The sequence below is a fragment of the Ranitomeya variabilis genome, chromosome 7, assembly GCF_051348905.1.
Source record: "Ranitomeya variabilis isolate aRanVar5 chromosome 7, aRanVar5.hap1, whole genome shotgun sequence".
NCBI classification, from domain to species: Eukaryota; Metazoa; Chordata; class Amphibia; order Anura; family Dendrobatidae; genus Ranitomeya; species Ranitomeya variabilis.
This window is the reverse complement of record NC_135238.1, coordinates 160,694,976-160,716,213: the sequence shown is the minus strand read 5'-3', so window position 1 is coordinate 160,716,213 and position 21,238 is coordinate 160,694,976. Positions and strand designations below refer to the sequence as shown.

At 42.1% G+C, this 21,238-nt stretch overlaps 1 protein-coding gene across 3 annotated transcripts in view; it reads left to right on the top strand.

Annotated features, from left to right (window-relative positions):
* Positions 1 to 21,238, top strand: part of LOC143784206 (voltage-gated delayed rectifier potassium channel KCNH8-like) — a 730,833-nt gene that overhangs the window by 593,008 nt on the left and 116,587 nt on the right. For all 3 annotated transcript variants that reach the window (XM_077272141.1, XM_077272140.1, XM_077272142.1), the window contains exons 6-7: positions 2,627 to 2,784; positions 5,603 to 5,795. In XM_077272141.1, coding sequence (XP_077128256.1) covers positions 2,627 to 2,784; positions 5,603 to 5,795 — 351 coding nt within the window. The remainder of the gene's footprint in view (positions 1 to 2,626; positions 2,785 to 5,602; positions 5,796 to 21,238) is intronic.

The window sequence follows — 21,238 nt, the reverse complement described above, 5'->3', positions numbered from 1 at the left end:
TTCTGTGTGTGTGTGTGTGTATATATATATATATATATATATATATATATATATATATATATATATATATATATATATATATATATATATAATATATATGAATTTATATATTCTAAAAGAAAAAGAGAATATACAACAATCTAAGACTGATTTGTGTGTGAATTTTTGGAAAAAAATTATATATATATATATTGAAAATATGTATACAATACTTATATATTTTTTACTAATATATCCCTAAAATTCATAATATATATAAATTCTTAGGCTTTGTGCAGAACCATATGCACAGAGCCTGTAGTAAGGCACATGGCATCCCTGCAGCTCTATACTATAGGGCCGTAGACTCTCAGTTTGGTGCCATATGGTGTAACGTTATGGCTGCTAGTTATGGAAATACTCTGGCCTCAAGCAGTGCTGACAGACAGGAATACCACCATAACATGGAGTCCGTTGTAAAAATGACACATCTGTTGTTGTGTTGGATCAGATAGAATTTACCATAAAAACACCATATAAAAAATGAGTGTTAATAAATCCAGTAGGTCCTGCAAGACTTTTATGACTGCCAAATTACAAATACATTCGACTTGTGTACATGATGTAAATCTTATCTGTCACTTCGCTGTGCAATCTAAGTGTTGCTGCCAATGTGTCTTTCGTTCCACTCTGTAGAATCATTGTGCAGAATGTAAAGCTTTCATGGCTGATACTGGAAGCTCAGCTTTTGGCAGTCCTTGAACACACATGTACAGGTTTTGCATATTCTTCCAACAACTGCCTTAATATATCACATCCAACAGCTTGCTTGGATGTTTATCAATCCCTGGGCATTCTTCCTAATGAAAGCTCGAGATGCCGGCCTGCTCATTTCACTCTATTTTGTAAAAACAAACAGTATTATCGCTTATTAAAGATCTGTTCCGTGGACATTCTGGAACCCCGTTGAGCTGTCCTTTTAGCTTGTCAGCGTAAGCGCTGGGTGAGGAGCGGTAGACGTTCATTCACAAAAGAAGCAGTCTCTAAATATTTAAGCAATCTGTGGAGCCAATGTCCTGGGGAGGCAAATGTATTGAAGATTTTCCTGTTATTATTCACAGACGAGCTAATGGTAGAGCCCATGCTTCATGTACAGACATCTTGTTAATTATTTACTAGGGCAAATTGCATTTTTAGAAATCATTGGGAGGAAGAAACTGAATTTGGGTTCAGAAAAAGTGTCGCACATGTAATGGCACATGAATAAAAGCATTAGCATATGGATGTAGAGAAAAACTGAGGTGTTCATGGTGGATTTACTGGCATGTACTTGTAGTACCATAGTATCTGAAAGTTTCTTTGTAAAAATACATTTGATATATTTACTGCTACTTGCAGGGATACATAGGTAGATTGGGAATTTTCTCTTTGGTGCCTGAGAGGTCTTAAAGGGAATCTACCAGCAGGTTTTTACTAGGCTGTGTTTGGCTATTTCAGTAAAACCAGAGTTTTATCAGCAGGAGATTATCACTACAGGACAAGCTTCCCTCATGCCTCCTAGTCCAACCCCACCTCCAGCACTCATTAGCATATTGTACATAACACAGAAGGTAGCCAATCAGTGGTGTGGGCAGGGTTATACAGGGCTCAGCATTCAGAGCTCTGATAGATCTACAGCAGAAAAACTGTGATTCCATCACAACTGCTGCACTTGATACATAGCTGGAATCTGGATCTCTGTCGCTAAGTCATGCTGCTGTCAGATTACATAGCAAAACCTGCTAATTCCCTTTAAATGTCTCCTTGAGACAGAAGAGGACAGATGATAACTCTGATTTTGGGGTAACTATTACCAATGGATTAACATATTAGATAGGAAGAAATCAATAGGCTAATCCTTTCCTGGTCTAGAATTATAAGGCCTCATATAGACTTTCATGACTTTTCCCATACATAAAAAGATGCACCGTTGTTCATCAGTGTTTTAGATCTGATTTTCGTTATTGTTTGGTCCCTGTGTCAGTTTTTACCAATGTGTTTCATCAGTAATTTTTCACTGATGAAAAAAACTGGAAAGCCGCTCCCATCCATTACTGACAGCGCACGGATTGCCATCCATGCCCGTGATTTTCACAGACTCATAGACTTGTATGAGTAATTGTGATCCCTGATTCGAATCAAAAACGGACTCTCCATGATTTTTTGTGGACACAAAAAAACCAGACACATGAGCAGCCCTATAGACACATAGTCTAAACCCTTCGATTTCCCTGGACTGGAGTGTAGAAGCCTTTGGTGGTGATGTCCCATCTCTCCCTCGATAAGAGATGCTGTAGGAAAGGAGATCGTAATGGTGGATTTTACTGTTCTTGTTCTCTTGAGAGATGAACTTCGGACAGAGGTGTCTGACATGTCCCCTCTCTCCATTAAAAAAATATAGATGTCTAAGTGTATGGACAGTTTTATAGATCGGACAGGGCTATATTCTTCCATTTTAGGAAGTTGAGAAAAAAAGAAGAGATGCAAGAAGTAATTGCGTCAGAGTGAGAGAAGGACTAGCCTCTGTTAGCATAGTTATGTGAAATTACTCAATTAGAAATTTGAAAAATAAAAAATTTAATCACATATTTTCTTGATTTATTTACAGATATTCTTTTAAATTTCCGAACAACATATGTCAGCAAGTCTGGCCAGGTTGTGTATGATCCCCGCTCTATTTGTGTGCACTATGCAACCACATGGTTCTTTGTGGACCTCATTGCTGCCCTTCCCTTTGACCTCCTCTATGCATTTAGCGTTAATGTGGTAAGTGAAAGTATTAATCTTTGCTAACTTTTCTTAACTACATTAAAAACGTTTTTATGTCTCATACTTGTCTGGGTCACTCAATTCTAACTGGAGGTAGCTCTTAAAATAAGACAGAAGAATGTTGACCCACAATCCCATGACACAAACTTTGGGGATTGCGTCACTAGAGTTTTGTTACCTTCCTTTCACAATACAGTTTGAATATTTCATATTTCACTCCCCAACAACAAAATGTCCAATTTTCTTCCACCAAGAATTATACAATAAGTTCTTTTGAGATGTTCTGTGATCTGAAATATCTGCCATATGAATATAATATACAGTGCCTTGTAAAAGTATTCGACTCCCTGGAACTTTTCAACCTTTTCCCATATATCATGCTCCATACATAAAGATACCAAATGTAAATTTTTGGTGAAGAATCAACAACAAGTGGAACACAATTGTGAAGTTGAACAAAATGTATTGGTTATTTAAAATTTTTGTGGAAATTCAAAAACTGAAAAGTGTGGCGTGCAATATTATTCGGCCCCTTTAACTTAATACTTTGTTGCACCACCTTTTGCTGCGATTACAGCTGCAAGTCGCTTGGGGTATGTCTCTATCAGTTCTGCACATTGAGAGACTGAAATTCTTGCCCATTATTCCTTGACAAACAGGTCGAGCTCAGTGAGGTTTGATGGAGATCGTTTGTGAACAGCAGTTTTCAGCTCTTTCCACAGATTCTCGATTGGATTGAGGTCTGGATTTTGACTTGACCATTATAACACCTTATTTGTGAACCATTCCATTGTAGATTTTGCTTTATGTTTGGGATCATTGTCTTGTTGGAAGACAAATCTCCGTCCCAGTCTCAGGTCTTTTGCAGACTCCAACAGGTTTTCTTCAAGAATGGTCCTGTATTTGGCTCCACCCATCTTCCCATCAATTTTAACAAATCATTCCTGTCCCTGCTGAAGAAAAGCAGGCCCAAACCATGATGCTGCCACCACCATGTTTGACAGTGGGGATGGTGTGTTCAGGGTGATGAGCTGTGTCAGAGATGGTAAGTACCCCGTTGTTATAACTGGTATATACATGTGTTACAGAATGGGATCACAGTCTTGTATAAGTACTGTGCCCATGCAGCCTGTCAGAGATTAGTGTTTATTGCCATAGGACTGGGACCTATGATGTCACACCCTTGGAAGACATTAGCTTATCTGCAGGGCTTGCTTATAGGGTGAGCCGTCGTTGAGTGGGGGCGCCATATCCGCTGAACAGTAGGATGCCAACCCCCACAGTCAGGCAGGCTATAAAAATTAGCAGGGAACAGTTATAGTGAGGTACTTGTTGTTAATATGCACTTTTTTGCACTTTGTATCATTTTGTCATTCACCCTTTTCACACTGTTCTATGGTTGCCGTTAACCAATTAGTTATAGTAAGGCAATCACTGTCCTTTTCATTTTTTCATTTTTTCCTGTCATGCCAGAATGGTGGTCCAATTGTATCACATTATCCATAGCTGACAGACAGGAGATATAGGGATAGCCGCCGTTGAGCGGGGACGCCTATCTCGTACATATCTTTAGGGTGCCAACCCCCACTGCAAGGCAGGGTAAATCAGTATTAACAGTGTGAGGGATAGTCTTAGTTTAGCACGGTTGGTTGCATGTTGATTGTTCAGTGTTTTAAAGTGAACAATAAATATGAAGTTTTATCTATGATCTGTTAAGAATAGATATAAGGTTTCTTTTCGGTTTTGCTTGGTTTTTTGAACCTTGGCTGCATATTCTACTTGGTTTTTTGATGAGCTGTGTTGCCTTTACGCCAAACACATCGTTTGGCATTGTTGCCAAAAAGTTTGATTTTGGTTTCATCTGACCAGAGCACCTTCTTCCACATGTTTGGTGTGTCTCCCAGGTGGCTTGTTGCAAACTTTAAACAACACTTTTTATGGATATCTTTGAGAAATGGCTTTCTACTTTTTTCTTCTTGCCACTCTTCCATAAAGGCCAGATTTATGCAGTGTACGACTGATTGTTGTCCTATGGACAGACTGTCCCACCTCAGCTGTAGATCTCTGCAGTTCATCCAGAGTGATTATGGGCCTCTTGGCTGCATCTCTGATCAGTCTTCTCCTTGTTTGAGATGAAAGTTTAGAGGGACGGCCGGGTCTTGGTAGATTTGCAGTGGTATGATACACCTTCCATTTCAATATGATTGCTTGCACAGTGCTCCTTGGGATGATTAAAGTTTTGGAAATCATTTTGTATCCAAATCCGGGTTTAAACTTCTCCACAACAGTATCACGGACCTGCTTGTTGTGTTCCTTGGTCTTCATGATGCTCTCTGTGCTTCAAACAGAACCCTGAGACTATCACAGAGCAGGTGCATTTATACGGAGACTTGATTACGCACAGGTGGATTATATTTATCATCATTAGGCATTTAGAACAACATTGGATCATTCAGAAATCCACAATGAACTTCTGGAGTGAGTTTTCTGCACTGAAAGTAAAGGGGCCGAATAATATTGTACGCCCCACTTTTCAGTTTTTGAATTTCCACAAAAATTTTAAATAACCAATAAATTTCGTTCAACTTCACAATTATGTTCCACTTGTTGTTGATTCTTTACCAAAAATTTACATTTGGTATCTTTATGTTTGAAGCATGATATGTAGGAAAAGGTTGAAAAGTTCCAGGGAGCCGAATACTTTCGCAGGCACTGTACGTAGGTTGTCCTTAGCTCATTTGTATAGTTATATAGTTTACATTTTATAGTTTGTTGCCACATGTTTCACATGGGTTCTCTTGTTTTTGATTCTCAGTATTTTGGAGTCCATCTCCTGAAGACGGTGCGCCTACTCCGACTTCTTCGCTTGCTGCAAAAGTTGGATCGCTACTCCCAGTACAGTGCAGTTGTATTAACCCTTCTTATGTCCATGTTTGCATTGCTTGCCCATTGGATGGGCTGTGTTTGGTACTTTATTGGGCAGAAGGAAATTGAAGTTAATGACATTGGTAAGTGACACTAATAAGCACAGACAATAGACTCTAGATGACTAGAAAGGGCAGTCAGTGATGAACGATGTTAAGTATTCAATGACCATAATGAGATATCTTACTAAAGTCCTGTCTTGGATTATATACCCGAAATAAGGAAACGAGTGGTAGATATAACTTATTAGATGAAAAAAACTATTTACGGCTAGGATCAGATGCCGGTAGATTCTAGTATCTGAGAGAATCCAGTCGATTATGCAAATGACAGCATTGTGTGATCCGATTCTCTCAAATGAGAAGATGAAAAAATGTCTCCATCTTCTCCATTGTGTCAGTGCTCAGAAATTAGACTGCACTCTGATGTCCTCCCAATGCAGTTTGAGGATGTCCATTAGAGTTGAGCGAATTTGCTTGGGTTCCCTCTTATTTGGCAAGCTATAGCGCTTGCCGAATAAGCTGCAGAGGGAACTCGGCTTCCTGGATCACGAGTCACGACAGCCGATCAGCTGATCGGCGCTGCAGCTGCATGTGTCATGGCTGTGTCACAGTCACAACACATACATGGAGAGCCCAACAAACAGGCTCTCAATGCATGTGTTGTGACTGTGACACAGCCACGACATATGCAGCAGTGGCACCAATCAGATGAACGGCCAGCACGATCCAGGAAGCCGGATTCCCTCTGCGGCTTATTTGGCAAGTGCTTTAGCTTGCCGAATAAGAGGGAACCTGAGCAAATTCGCTCATCTCTAGTGTCCATGTACTCATTGACCTGCATGGCCGAGTGTGATCCAAGTATTGGATCAAACTCGGACATGCTGCAATGTTTCAGTGGCCAATTCAGTCCGAGGAAAAAATCGTACATGTGCACAGCCCAATAGATCATGCTCAGACTGATAATACAGTGGTGTGAGAGAGCCCAAACTGCTATGTAAGCCATTATGTGGACTTTAAAAGCTATTTATCATGATAAAGTCTAAAATGGGAACTCGGGTCTACCAGGTCACCTTCACTTCGTGCCATGTTTCAAGATTTAAAAAAGAATCCAAAATGTAATATAAACAGTTTGATACAATAATGCATTCCTCCAGAAGTTTATAAAGTTTTCTTGTGCACTTTGTTCATAGTAGATCAATTGACTTTTTGAGGCAATATCTACGAGAATAAGCAGCATTAAGCGACAATTATCAGGGACTAAAAGACTGGATTCTTTTTCCATATTCTCGACACATTGCAATATAGCCATCAATTTATAAGCACAAACAACAGTGTCGGAGATAGTCTAATTCCCACAGTAATAAGACAAACTGTCTGTGCTCATTCAGTGTAGAAGTTACATTAGCAAAGTTAAGCGAATTACCGTAATTCTGTAAATTACTGGATCATGCTGCTCTAAAAGTAACCAATTATTTCACTTTATTCCTTCCTGCATATATTACACTGATATTTTTATGCAATTTTTTTCATACATAAAGTCCTAAACCCCTTCTGCGGCACTGATGCATGGCATCTGAATAAAATATCCTCCAAGATCCCGCTGCCCAGTGTGAAGTCAATAACAGTGTGAGTTTTATGGCCCAGCTCTGCAATAACTTGAAAGTAGAACAAAGTCACAAATTAGAAAGGGCTAGGAAAAAAGGCCGAAGATATATTGTAATGGCTAAGATAATCCTGCTCCCTAATAACAGAACAGCTATCACTGCCGCTCACACAGCCGCACAGCGTCGGCAATTACACCAAAATCAGCTTCAAACAGATGAAACAGCGGAGTCTGTTATCTCTGAAGGTCCCAGGGAGGGCGCCTCAGAAGCTAAGCGAAGGCGACCATTCCAATTGCCATATTGTCACTACTGGGTGCTGAACGGCCTGTGTGGCCGAGATGTTAGACGCGGTGGAAGGGACACTGGTACTGCTAAATGTATTGTTGGGATTTTGATGAAGTTGCATGTTCCTAATGATAATCATGTCTTCATGGAAATTTCTGTTCTAACTGGTAGAAAACTCATATGTTCTTGTTGCTTCCAGGAACATGATGTTACCACAGCGGTAAACATAATTCTGTATACCTGGAATAATTGTCCATTTATCTAGAGCTAGGTATTATTAAAATAATTTCTGATGTCTTCTGAGAATAGACCATCATGTGCACATGAGGATAAAAAGTATTTGGGGCCAGTATTAGAGTTGGTGCGAATTGATGTGTAGGACCAGGTCCATCGGCCAAATCAATAATCTATGGCCACGAGAATGAACTTCTACCTGATGGCATTCCTGGCTCTTTTTTTGATTAGCAGGTCTGGAGACTCATTATTGTTGCAGTGTGAGGCACCCAGCTAGCTAATCAAATGAGAAGCGGCAGATGTAGGGTAGGTATTTACTAGGGCAGACATGTCAACAAAAGCTGGTCCTCTCTAAATCCAAGAACTGCTTGATGTTACAAATTATGGTTAAAGAGGATGTCCGGTCCAAATCGATAAGTTTGCAGTCACTCACAATGATATTTGTGGGATCAAAAAGTTGTTTGATTCAAAACTGTGATACTTGCAAAATGGGTGATACTAGGTACTAGCCATGGTGGGTGCCGATACTTTCACCTGCACATTTTTCTTTTAACAATTTTTAAAATGGAAAAAGATGAAAAAATATATACAGTATATTTTTTCCTAAAATACAAAGGAAATGTGTCATCTTTAACTTTAGGCCTTTTAGAGATCATTTCATCTTCAACTTGTTTAACTGTTCACAATAACAGTGATTTTGACCAGGGGTGCCCAAACTTTTACATGCCACTGTTCTTCATATGTTGGGTCCCTGACTTTGATGTGGGCCTGCATTCTGAATTTGCATCTTTTCTGACAGCCGATGGCAGATTTAGTCAGCCATTATGTGCCTCTAACAACTGTGTGTGGAGCATAGATCCACCCGCAGCTGTTAACATGTTTTCATTGGCTGTAAGCCATAATCATCAACATTAACAGAAATAAACACTTGGAATAGATCACTCTGTTTGTAATGACTCTATATAATATATGAGTTTCACTTGTTGTATTGAAGAACTGAAATAAATTAACTTTTTGTTTCTATTCTAATTTTGTGAGAAGCACTTGTAGTTGGAATCTCTGCATTTCCAAACGAAACACCAAAATTAGTCTAAGTTCACACTAGGCGTATTTGCTGCGTTTTTTTGTGTTTTTCAAGTTTTAGCTGCTTTTTACAGTACCAGCAAAGCATATGAGATTTCAGAAATCTCATGCACATAGCTTGGTTTTTTTGTCATTAATATGGTTTTTTTGGATATAAACCATGTCACTTTCAGCGTTTTTCACCCACTGACTTGAATGGGTGGTGAAAAAACACTGAAGAAACGCACCAAAATGAAAATAAACAATTACAAACTTCAGCTCAGGGACCAAAAACTAAGCCCTCACCCAATTTTTCAAATCGCACCAGTGACACGTTATGTGGTGATAACTCTGGAATGCTTAAACATATCCCATGGATTTGAGACTTTTTTTTTGTGACATATTGAACTTTATGATAATGGTAAATTTATGTGTTAATGTAAAAAAAAATCAGAAATTTTACAAAAATTAAAAAACAAAACTGCAATTTTCAAACTTTGAATGCTTTCCCCTTTAATCCAGATAGTCATACCACTTAAAAACATTAATAAATGACATTTCCTACATATTTGCTTTACATCAGCACCAATTATAAAATGTTGTTTTATTTTATTAGAATTTTACAAGGTTTAAAAATAACCAGGGATCCGAATACATATTAACCCCTTAAGCCCGTATGACGTACTATACCGTCGAGGTGGGGTGGGCCTTAATTCCCGGTGACGGGATAGTACGTCATACGCGATCGGCCGCGCTCACGGGGGGAGCGCGGCCGATCGCGGCCGGGTGTCGGCTGCATATCGCAGCTGACATCCGGCACTATGTGCCAGGAGCGGTCACGGACCGCCCCCGGCACATTAACCCCCGGCACACCGCGATCAAACATGATCGCGGTGTACCGGCGGTACAGGGAAGCATCGCGCAGGGAGGGGGCTCCCTGCGTGCTTCCCTGAGACGATCGGTACAAGGTGATGTACTCACCTCGTACCGAACGTCTTCTCCCTGCAGGCCCCGGATCCAAAATGGCCGAGGGGCTGTATCCGGGTCCTGCAGGGAGCACTTCCGGGTCGGAGCAGGCTGCAGATGAAAGCTGCAGCCTGCTCCGATGAAAGTATGATCGCAGATCTGATAGAGTGCTGTGCACACTATCAGATCTGCGATCTGTGATGTCCCCCCCTGGGACAAAGTAAAAAAGTAAAAAAAAAAATTTCCACATGTGTAAAAAAAAAAAAAATAAATTCCTAAATAAATAATAATAAAAAAAAAAATATTATTCCCATAAATACATTTCTTTATCTAAAAAAAACAAACAAAAACAATAAAAGTACACATATTTAGTATCGCCGCGTCCGTAACGACCCAACCTATAAAACTGGCCCACTAGTTAACCCCTTCAGTAAACACCGTAAGAAAAAAAAAAAAACGAGGCAAAAAACAACGCTTTATTACCATACCGCCGAACAAAAAGTGGAATAACACGCGATCAAAAAGACGGATATAAATAACCATGTTTCCGCTGAAAACATCATCTTGTCCCGCAAAAAACAAGCCGCCATACAGCATCATCAGCAAAAAAATAAAAAAGTTATAGTCCTCAGAATAAAGCGATGCCAAAATAATTATTTTTTCTATAAAATAGTTTTTATCGTATAAAAGCGTCAAAACATAAAAAAATGATATAAATGAGGTATCGCTGTAATCGTACTGACCCGACGAATAAAACTGCTTTATCAATTTTACCAAGCGCAGAACGGTATAAACGCCTCTCCCAAAAGAAATTCATGAATAGCTGGTTTTTGGTTATTCTGCCTCACAAAAATCGGAATAAAAAGTGATAAAAAATGGTCACGTGTCCGAAAATGTTACCAATAAAAACGTCAACTCGTCCCGCAAAAAACAAGACCTCACATGACTCTGTGGACCAAAATGTGGAAAAATTATAGGTCTCAAAATGTGGAGACGCAAAAACTTTTTTGCTATAAAAAGCGTCTTTTAGTCTGGTTTCACACTTGCGTTTTTATCTGCATGCGTTTTTTAAAAAAACGGCATGTGTGAAAAAATGCATGTAAACGCGGTAAAACGCATGCGTTTTTATAGAAAAACACAAGAAAACAAGAAAAAAACAAAAAACCCTAACCCTACCCCTAACCCTACCCCTAACCTGAAATACGTGGCACTGAAATACGTGGCACTGAAATATACGTTTATATACGTATATACGTATATAAGTGCCACGATATTTCAGTGGCCACGTATATAAGTGCCACGTATTTAAGTGCCACGTATTTAAGTGCCACGTATTTAAGTGCCACGTATTTAAGTGCCACGTATTTCAGTGCCACGTATTTACGTGCCACGTATTTACGTGCCACGTATTTACGTGCCACGTATTTTTCAGTGCCTGAAATACGTGGCACTGAAATACGTGGCACTGAAATATCGTGGCACTGAAATATCGTGGCACTGAAGTATTTACGTGCCACGTATTTTTCAGTGCCTGAAATACGTGGCACTGAAATACGTGGCACTGAAATACGTGGCACTGAAATATCGTGGCACTTAAATACGTGGCTCTTAAATACGTGGCACTTATATACGTGGCACTTATATACGTGGCACTTATATACGTGGCACTTATATACGTGGCACTTATGACTGTCAGAAAATGTTCAGTAAACGGTTAGGGGTGAGGTTAGGGGTAGGGTTTCAGGTAGAATTGGGGAGTTTCCACTGTTCAGGCACATCAGGGGCTCTCCAAACGCGACATGGCGTCCAATCTCAATTCCAGCCAATTCTGCGTTGAAAAAGTAAAACAGTGCTCCTTCCCTTCCGAGCTCTCCCGTGCGTCCAAAAAGGGGTTTACCCCAACATATGGGGCATCAGCGTACTAGGGACAAATTGAACAACAACTTCTGGGGTCCTAGTTCTCTTGTTATCCTTGGGAAAATAAAAATTTGGGGGGCTAAAAATCATTTTTGTGGGAAAAAAAATTTGTTTTATTTTCACGGCTCTGCGTTGTAAACTGTAGTGAAACACTTGGGGGTTCAAAGTTCTCACAACACATCTAGATAAGTTCCTTGGGAGGTCTAGTTTCCAATATGGGGTCACTTGTGGGGGGTTTGTACTATTTGGGTACATCAGGGGCTCTGCAAATGCAACGTGACGCCTGCAGACCAATCCATTTAAGTCTGCATTCCAAATGGCGCTCCTTCCCTTCCGAGCTCTGTCATGCGCCCAAACAGTGGTTCCCCCCCACATAGGGGGTATCAGCGTACTCAGGACAAATTGGACAACAACTTTTGGGGTCCTATTTATCCTGATACCCTTGTGAAAATACAAAACTGGGGGCTAAATTTCATTTTTGTGAAAAAAAAATATATATATTTTCACGGCTCTGCGTTATAAACTGTAGTGAAACACTTGGGGGTTCAAAGTTCTCACAACACATCTAGATAAGTTCCTTGGGGGGTCTAGTTTCCAATATGGGGTCACTTGTGGGGGGTTTGTACTGTTTGGGTACATCAGGGGCTCTGCAAATGCAACGTGACGCCTGCAGACCAATCCATTTAAGTCTGCATTCCAAATGGCGCTCCTTCCCTTCCGAGCTCTGTCATGCGCCCAAACAGTGGTTCCCCCCCACATAGGGGGTATCAGCGTACTCAGGACAAATTGGACAACAACTTTTAGGGTCCAATTTATCCTGATACCCTTGTGAAAATACAAAACTGGGGGCTAAAAAATCATTTTTGTGAAAAAAAAAAATAATTTTTATTTTCACGGCTCTGCGTTATAAACTGTAGTGAAACACTTGGGGGTTCAAAGCTCTCAAAACACATCTAGATAAGTTCCTTAGGGGGTCTACTTTCCAAAATGGTGTCACTTGTGGGGGGGTTTAATGTTTAGGCACATCAGGGGCTCTCCAAACGCAACATGGCATCCCATCTTAATTCCAGTCAATTTTGCATTGAAAAGTAAAATAGCGCTTCTTCCCTTCTGAGCTCTGCTATGCGCCCAAACAATGGTTTACACCCACATATGGGGTATCGTCGTACTCAGGACAAATTGCACAACAACTTTTGTGGTCTAATTTCTTCTCTTACCCTTGGGGAAATAAAAAAATGGGGGTGAAAAGATCATTTTTGTGAAAAAATATGATTTTTTATTTTTACGGCTCTGCATTATAAACTTCTGTGAAGCACTTGTTGGGTCAAAGTGCTCAACACACATCTAGATAAGTTCCTTAAGGGGTCTACTTTCCAAAATGGTGTCACTCGTGGGGGGTTTCAATGTTTAGGCACATTAGGGGCTCTCCAAACGCAACATGGCGTCCCATCTCAATTCCAGTCAATTTTGCATTGAAAAGTCAAATGGCGCTCCTTCCCTTCTGAGCTCTGCCCTGCGCCCAAACAATGGTTTACACCCACATATGGGGTATCAGTGTACTCAGGACAAATTGCACAACAATTTTTGGGGTCCAATTTCTTCTCTTACCCTTGGGAAAATAAAAAATTGGGGGTGAAAAGATCATTTTTGTGAAAAAATATGATTTTTTATTTTTACGGCTCTGCATTATAAACTTCTGTAAAGCACTTGTTGGGTCAAAGTGCTCACCACACATCTAGATAAGTTCCTTAGGGGGTCTACTTTCCAAAATGGTGTCACTTGTTAGGGGTTTCAATGTTTAGGCACATCAAGGGCTCTCTAAATGCAACATGGCGTCCCATCTCAATTCCAGTCAATTTTGCATTGAAAAGTCAAATGGCGCTCCTTCCCTTCCGAGCTCTGCCCTGCGCCCAAACAATGGTTTACACCCACATATGGGGTATCAGCGTACTCAGGACAAATTGCACAACAATTTTTGGGGTCCAATTTCTTCTCTCACCCTTGGGAAAATAAAAAATTGGGGGTGAAAAGATAATTTTTGTGAAAAAATATGATTTTTTATTTTTACGGCTCTGCATTATAAACTTCTGTAAAGCACTTGTTGGGTCAAAGTGCTCACCACACATCTAGATAAGTTCCTTAGGGGGTCTACTTTCCAAAATGGTGTCACTTGTTAGGGGTTTCAATGTTTAGGCACATCAGGGGCTCTCCAAATGCAACATGGCGTCCCATCTCAATTCCAGTCAATTTTGCATTGAAAAGTCAAATGGCGCTCCTTTGCTTCCAAGCTCTGCCATGCGCCCAAACTGTGGTTTACCCCCACATATGGGGTATCAGCGTACTCAGGACAAATTGTACAACAACTTTTGGGGTCTATTTTCTCCTGTTACCCTTGGTAAAATAAAACAAATTGGAGCTGAAATAAATTTTGTGTGAAAAAAAGTTAAATGTTCATTTTTATTTAAACATTCCAAAAATTCCTGTGAAACACCTGAAGGGTTAATAAACTTCTTGAAAGTGGTTTTGAGCACCTTGAGGGGTGCAGTTTTTAGAATGGTGTCACACTTGGGTATTTTCTATCATATAGACCCCTCAAAATGACTTCAAATGAGATGTGGTCCCTAAAAAAAAAATGGTGTTGTAAAAATGAGAAATTGCTGGTCAACTTTTAACCCTTATAATTCCGTCACAAAAAAAAATTTTGGTTCCAAAATTGTGGTGATGTAAAGTAGACATGTGGGAAATGTTATTTATTAAGTATTTTGTGTGACATATGTCTGTGATTTAAGGGCATAAAAATTCAAAGTTGGAAAATTGCGAAATTTTCAAAATTTTCGCCAAATATTCGTTTTTTTCACAAATAAACGCAAGTTATATCGAAGAAATTTTACCACTAACATGAAGTACAATATGTCACGAGAAAACAATGTCAGAATCGCCAAGATCCGTTGAAGCGTTCCAGAGTTATAACCTCATAAAGGGACAGTGGTCAGAATTGTAAAAATTGGCCTGGTCATTAACGTGCAAACCACCCTCGGGGCTTAAGGGGTTAAATAATCCAGGGAAAAGTACCAGTGTACCTATAGTAGTGACCCGGATTTATAGAACCATTGCTCCAATTACTGAATATACAAAAAAGGAGAACCGGGAGCCGGAAGTAAATAAACATGTAAAAAATTTTTATTATAACAACATTAAAACCAGGACATTGGTAATCATAGCCGGTGTTCCACAACACCATGTGAATGGGGGAAGAAAAAGACCTCTAAACCCCAACAACCCCCGATATTAGAAGCGGTGCAGATGTAGCACATTATACATAGTGCATGCCATTAGGCTACTATGACAGGAGGGAAAATCCTTAACATATGAGCACCACAGCCCCCATGATACCGGGGCTAATAACAGCAAGGGAAGCAAAAAAGCTGATCGTTGCTCTGTGCATAGTAACAAAAAATCTAAGGTAAGTACATATCGCTAGTCATCATAGGTAGATTCATATGTCACAGTGCAACAAGAGACAAGAGGCTTACCCGTGCATGCGGGGAGAAGCGGAGAGGGGAGTCCCGCCGGTAGATGGGCCCCGACGCGCGTTTCGCAGCGTATACACGCTGCTTCTTCAAGGGGAAGTAATCTCAGGTGCTACAGGACCTGCCTATAACCCCCTGACCTGAGTCACGTGTGCGGCAGCCGCCAATCCCAGTAGCGCTGTCGGCGCATGCGCACTGCGGCAGGCAGGCCCCGCACAAGGACACGGCGCCACACCAAGCACACAGGTCAGGAAGCAAGGTTCCGGACCTGCGCGCAGGGGGGGATTGACGCCCGCCCATGTGCGAAAGCCACCCGCAAGCAGGGCGATGCGCACGGCCACAAGGGGGCGTGCGCTGCCAGATAAATCTAAACTCAGGTAAACCCATGGATACATATAAAGAAAACGTAGACTGAACATTGTGGCCATTGAATAATACATGCATCAACCTAACCCCATATGCCAAACAGTAGTAATAATTTATAACAAACATAACGCCAATAGCTTAACAAAATAACTGTGGCACCAAGGGAAATGTTCATATCTTCCAAGTGTTTGGCCAGTCCAAATGTTCCAGAAATCCACAGATATGATGAAAATGATAATTCCAGAAGAGTGCATGGTAAAGATGGAAGGAGGAGGACCAAGGCAGAGCCCAAAGATTACTAATAACAAAAAAAAAACTACTGGTGGCCCTCGCCCGGGATGCACCCCATGTGGGCACTGTCTTGCCTGCGCCAATGTCCGGCGCTGCTCCGATTTTATTTCTAGTGATGGCGTAAAAACATTCCAGATTAAAGAACGTATATCCTGTGGGACTACCAATGTGATTTATTATGCCACCTGTCCGTGCCCCAGGATATACGTTGGCCTCACTACGCGCGAACTGAGAGTTCGCGTTAGGGAGCATGTGCGGGACATTGGCGCGGCCAGGACGGCGTCACCTGGGGTGGAACTTAAAACAATCCCCCGTCACTTTAAGCTCCACCATCGCTGTAACGAGAAGTTGCTACAAGTGAGGGGGATTGATGTCCTCCATCTGGGTATCAGGGGTGGGGATAATAAGAAACGGTTAGCTCAAATTGAAACTAAGTGGATTACCTTGCTTGACACCATGACCCCCAAAGGTCTCAATGAATCCCTTAGTTTCGCCCCTTTTCTGTAGCTCTGGACTGTCTCATTTGTCTTTTGCCGCTTATTTTTTGCCACTTTCTGCCATTTAGCCCTAATCCTGTTTTTCTCTATGGGATGTTCCATCGTTTATTGTTATCATGTTCCCTCCGGGGGGTTTCTTTCTTATGTTTTTAACTTGTTTTTAAATTGTTTAATCCTTCTTCTTTTTTTGTCATTAGTAATCTTTGGGCTCTGCCTTGGTCCTCCTCCTTCCATCTTTACCATGCACTCTTCTGGAATTATCATTTTCATCATATCTGTTATGACCCCAATGGCGAGGGTCTCAGAGGTACGTGGAAGTCTGCAGAATACAAAAATCCAGCTCATAGGGCAGTGGTAACTGGGTTGACCATATATCTACTCCTAACGCCAACACTAGAAGTAGCCGGGGATCATTCCTACGTTGATTCTAGATGACACGCTCCAGCCGGAGAATCTAGCTACCCCTAGTAGAGGAAAACAAAAGACCTTTCTTGCCTCCAGAGAAGGGGACCCCAAAGCTGGATAGAAGCCCCCCACAAATAATAACGGTGAGGTAAGAGGAAATGACAAACACAGAAATGAACCAGGTTTAGCACAGAGAGGCCCGCTTACTGATAGCAGAATAAAGAAAGGTAACTTATATGGTCAACAAAAACCCTATCAAAATCCACACTGGAAATTCAAGAACCCCCGAACCGTCTAACGGTCCGGGGGGAGAACACCAGCCCCCTAGAGCTTCCAGCAAAGGTCAGGATATAGATTTGGAACAAGCTGGACAAAAATACAAAACCAAAACAAATAGCAAAAAGCAAAAGGCAGACTTAGCTGATATAACTGGAACCAGGATCAGTAGACAAGAGCACAGCAGACTAGCTCTGATAACTACGTTGCCAGGCATTGAACTGAAGGTCTAGGGAGCTTATATAGCAACACCCCTAACTAACGACCCAGGTGCGGATAAAAGGAATGACAGAAAAACCAGAGTCAAAAAACTAGTAACCACTAGAGGGAGCAAAAAGCAAATTCACAACAGTACCCCCCCCTTAGTGAGGGGTCACCGAACCCTCACCACGACCACCAGGGCGATCAGGATGAGCGGCATGAAAGGCACGAACTAAATCGGCCGCATGAACATCAGAGGCGACCACCCAGGAATTATCCTCCTGACCATAGCCCTTCCACTTGACCAGGTACTGAAGCCTCCGCCTGGAGAGGCGAGAATCCAAGATCTTCTCCACCACGTACTCCAACTCGCCCTCAACCAACACCGGAGCAGGAGGCTCAGCAGAAGGAACTACAGGCACAATGTACCGCCGCAACAAGGACCTATGAAATACATTGTGAATAGCAAACGACACAGGAAGATCCAGACGAAAAGATACAGGATTAAGGATTTCCAATATCTTGTAAGGCCCAATAAAACGAGGTTTAAATTTGGGAGAGGAGACCTTCATAGGAACAAAGCGGGAAGAAAGCCATACCAAATCCCCAACGCGTAGTCGGGGACCCACACCGCGGCGGCGGTTGGCAAAGCGCTGAGCCCTCTCCTGTGACAACTTCAAGTTGTCCACCACATGATTCCAGATCCGCTGCAACCTATCTACCACAGAATCCACCCCAGGACAGTCAGAAGGCTCCACATGACCCGAAGAAAAGCGAGGATGGAAACCAGAGTTGCAGAAAAAAGGCGAAACCAAGGTGGCGGAACTAGCCCGATTATTAAGGGCAAACTCAGCCAACGGCAAGAATGTCACCCAATCGTCCTGATCAGCAGAGACAAAACACCTCAAATAAGCCTCCAAAGTCTGATCGGTTCGCTCCGTCTGTCCATTAGTCTGAGGATGGAAAGCAGACGAAAACGACAAATCAATGCCCATCCTACTACAAAAGGATCGCCAGAACCTAGAAACGAACTGGGATCCTCTGTCTGACACAATATTCTCAGGGATGCCGTGCAAACGAACCACGTTCTGGAAAAACACAGGAACCAGATCGGAAGAGGAAGGCAGCTTAGGCAAAGGAACCAAATGGACCATCTTGGAGAAGCGATCACATATCACCCAGATAACGGACATGCCCTGAGATAGCGGAAGATCAGAAATGAAATCCATGGAGATATGTGTCCAAGGTCTCTTCGGGACAGGCAAGGGCAAGAGCAAACCGCTGGCACGAGAACAGCAAGGCTTAGCTCGAGCACAAGTCCCACAGGACTGCACAAATGACCGCACATCCCTTGACAAGGAAGGCCACCAAAAGGACCTGGCCACCAGATCTCTGGTGCCAAAAATTCCCGGGTGACCTGCCAACACCGAGGAATGAACCTCGGAAATGACTCTGCTGGTCCATTTATCCGGGACAAACAGTCTGTCAGGTGGACAAGACTCAGGCCTATCAGCCTGAAATCTCTGCAACACACGTCGCAGATCCGGAGAAATAGCTGACAAGATAACTCCATCTTTAAGAATACCAACAGGATCAGCGACTCCAGGAGCATCAGGCACAAAGCTCCTAGAAAGAGCATCGGCCTTCACATTCTTTGAACCTGGTAAATACGAGACAACAAAATCAAAGCGGGAGAAAAACAATGACCAGCGGGCCTGTCTCGGATTAAGGCGTTTAGCAGACTCGAGATACATCAGATTTTTGTGATCAGTCAAGACCACCACACGATGCTTAGCACCCTCGAGCCAATGACGCCACTCCTCAAATGCCCATTTCATGGCCAACAACTCCCGATTGCCCACATCATAATTTCGCTCGGCAGGCGAAAACTTCCTGGAGAAAAAGGCACAAGGTTTCATAACAGAGCAACCAGGGCCTCTCTGCGACAAAACGGCCCCTGCTCCAATCTCTGAAGCATCCACCTCAACCTGAAAGGGAAGTGAGACATCGGGCTGGCACAAAACAGGCGCCGAAGTAAACCGGCGCTTCAACTCCTGGAAAGCCTCCACGGCAGCAGGAGCCCAGTTAGCTACATCGGAGCCCTTCTTGGTCATATCCGTCAACGGTTTCACAATGCTAGAAAAATTAGCGATAAAACGACGGTAGAAGTTAGCGAAACCCAAGAACTTCTGAAGACTCTTAACCGACGAGGGCTGAGTCCAATCAAGAATAGCTCGGACCTTGACTGGGTCCATCTCCACAGCAGAAGGGGAAAAAATGAACCCCAAAAAGGGAACCTTCTGTACACCAAAGAGACACTTTGAGCCCTTGACAAACAAAGAATTTTCACGCAAAATTTTAAAGACCAACCTGACCTGCTCCACATGCGAATCCCAATCATCAGAAAAAACCAAAATATCATCCAGATAAACAATCAAAAATTTATCCAGATACTTCCGGAAAATGTCATGCATAAAGGACTGAAAAACTGAAGGCGCATTGGAGAGCCCAAAAGGCATCACCAAGTACTCAAAATGACCTTCGGGCGTATTGAATGCGGTTTTCCATTCATCACCTTGCTTAATGCGCACAAGGTTGTACGCACCACGAAGGTCTATCTTGGTGAACCACTTGGCACCTTTAATCCGGGCAAACAAGTCAGACAACAGCGGTAAAGGATACTGAAATTTGACAGTGATCTTATTTAAAAGCCGATAATCAATACAAGGTCTCAAAGATCCGTCCTTTTTTGCCACAAAAAAGAATCCCGCACCAAGGGGGGAAGAAGACGGACGAATATGTCCTTTCTCCAGAGACTCCCTGATATATGAACGCATAGCGGTATGTTCAGGTACCGACAGATTAAACAGTCTTCCCTTAGGAAACTTACTGCCTGGGATCAAATCTATAGCACAGTCACAGTCCCTATGAGGAGGCAGTGCACTGGACTCAGACTCACTGAAGACATCCTGATAATCAGACAAATACTCCGGAACTTCCGAAGGCGTAGAAGAAGCAATAGACACAGGCAGGGAATCCCCATGAATACCACGACAGCCCCAACTTGAGACTGACATAGCCTTCCAGTCCAGGACTGGATTATGGGTCTGTAACCATGGCAGCCCTAAAACAACCAAATCATGCATTTTATGTAAAACCAGGAAACGTATCACCTCGCGGTGTTCAGGAGTCATGCACATGATAACCTGTGTCCAATACTGCGGTTTATTTGCTGCCAATGGCGTAGCATCAATACCCCTAAGAGGAATAGGATTTTCTAATGGTTCAAGAGTAAAACCACAGTGCTTAGCAAATGACAGATCCATAAGACTCAGGGCAGCACCTGAATCTACAAACGCCATGACAGGAAAAGACGACAGTGAGCAAATCAAAGTTACAGACAGAATAAATTTAGGTTGCAAATTACCAACGGTGACAGGACTAACAACCTTAGCTATACGTTTAGAGCATGCTGAGATAACATGTGTAGAATCACCACAGTAGTAGCACAAGCCATTCCGGCGTCTATGAATTTTCCGCTCATTTCTAGTCAGGATTCTATCACATTGCATTAAATCAGGTGTCTGTTCAGACAACACCATGAGGGAATTTGCGGTTTTTCTATCACATTGCACCGAATTAGGTGTCTGTTCAGACAACACCATGAGGGAATTTGCGGTTTTGCGCTCCCGCAACCGCCGGTCAATTTGAATAGCCAGTGCCATAGTATCATTGAGACCTGTGGGAATGGGAAAACCCACCATAACATTCTTAATGGCTTCAGATAGGCCATTTCTAAAATTAGCGGCCAGTGCACACTCGTTCCAATGTGTCAGCACGGACCATTTCCGAAATTTTTGGCAATACACTTCAGCCTCGTCCTGCCCCTG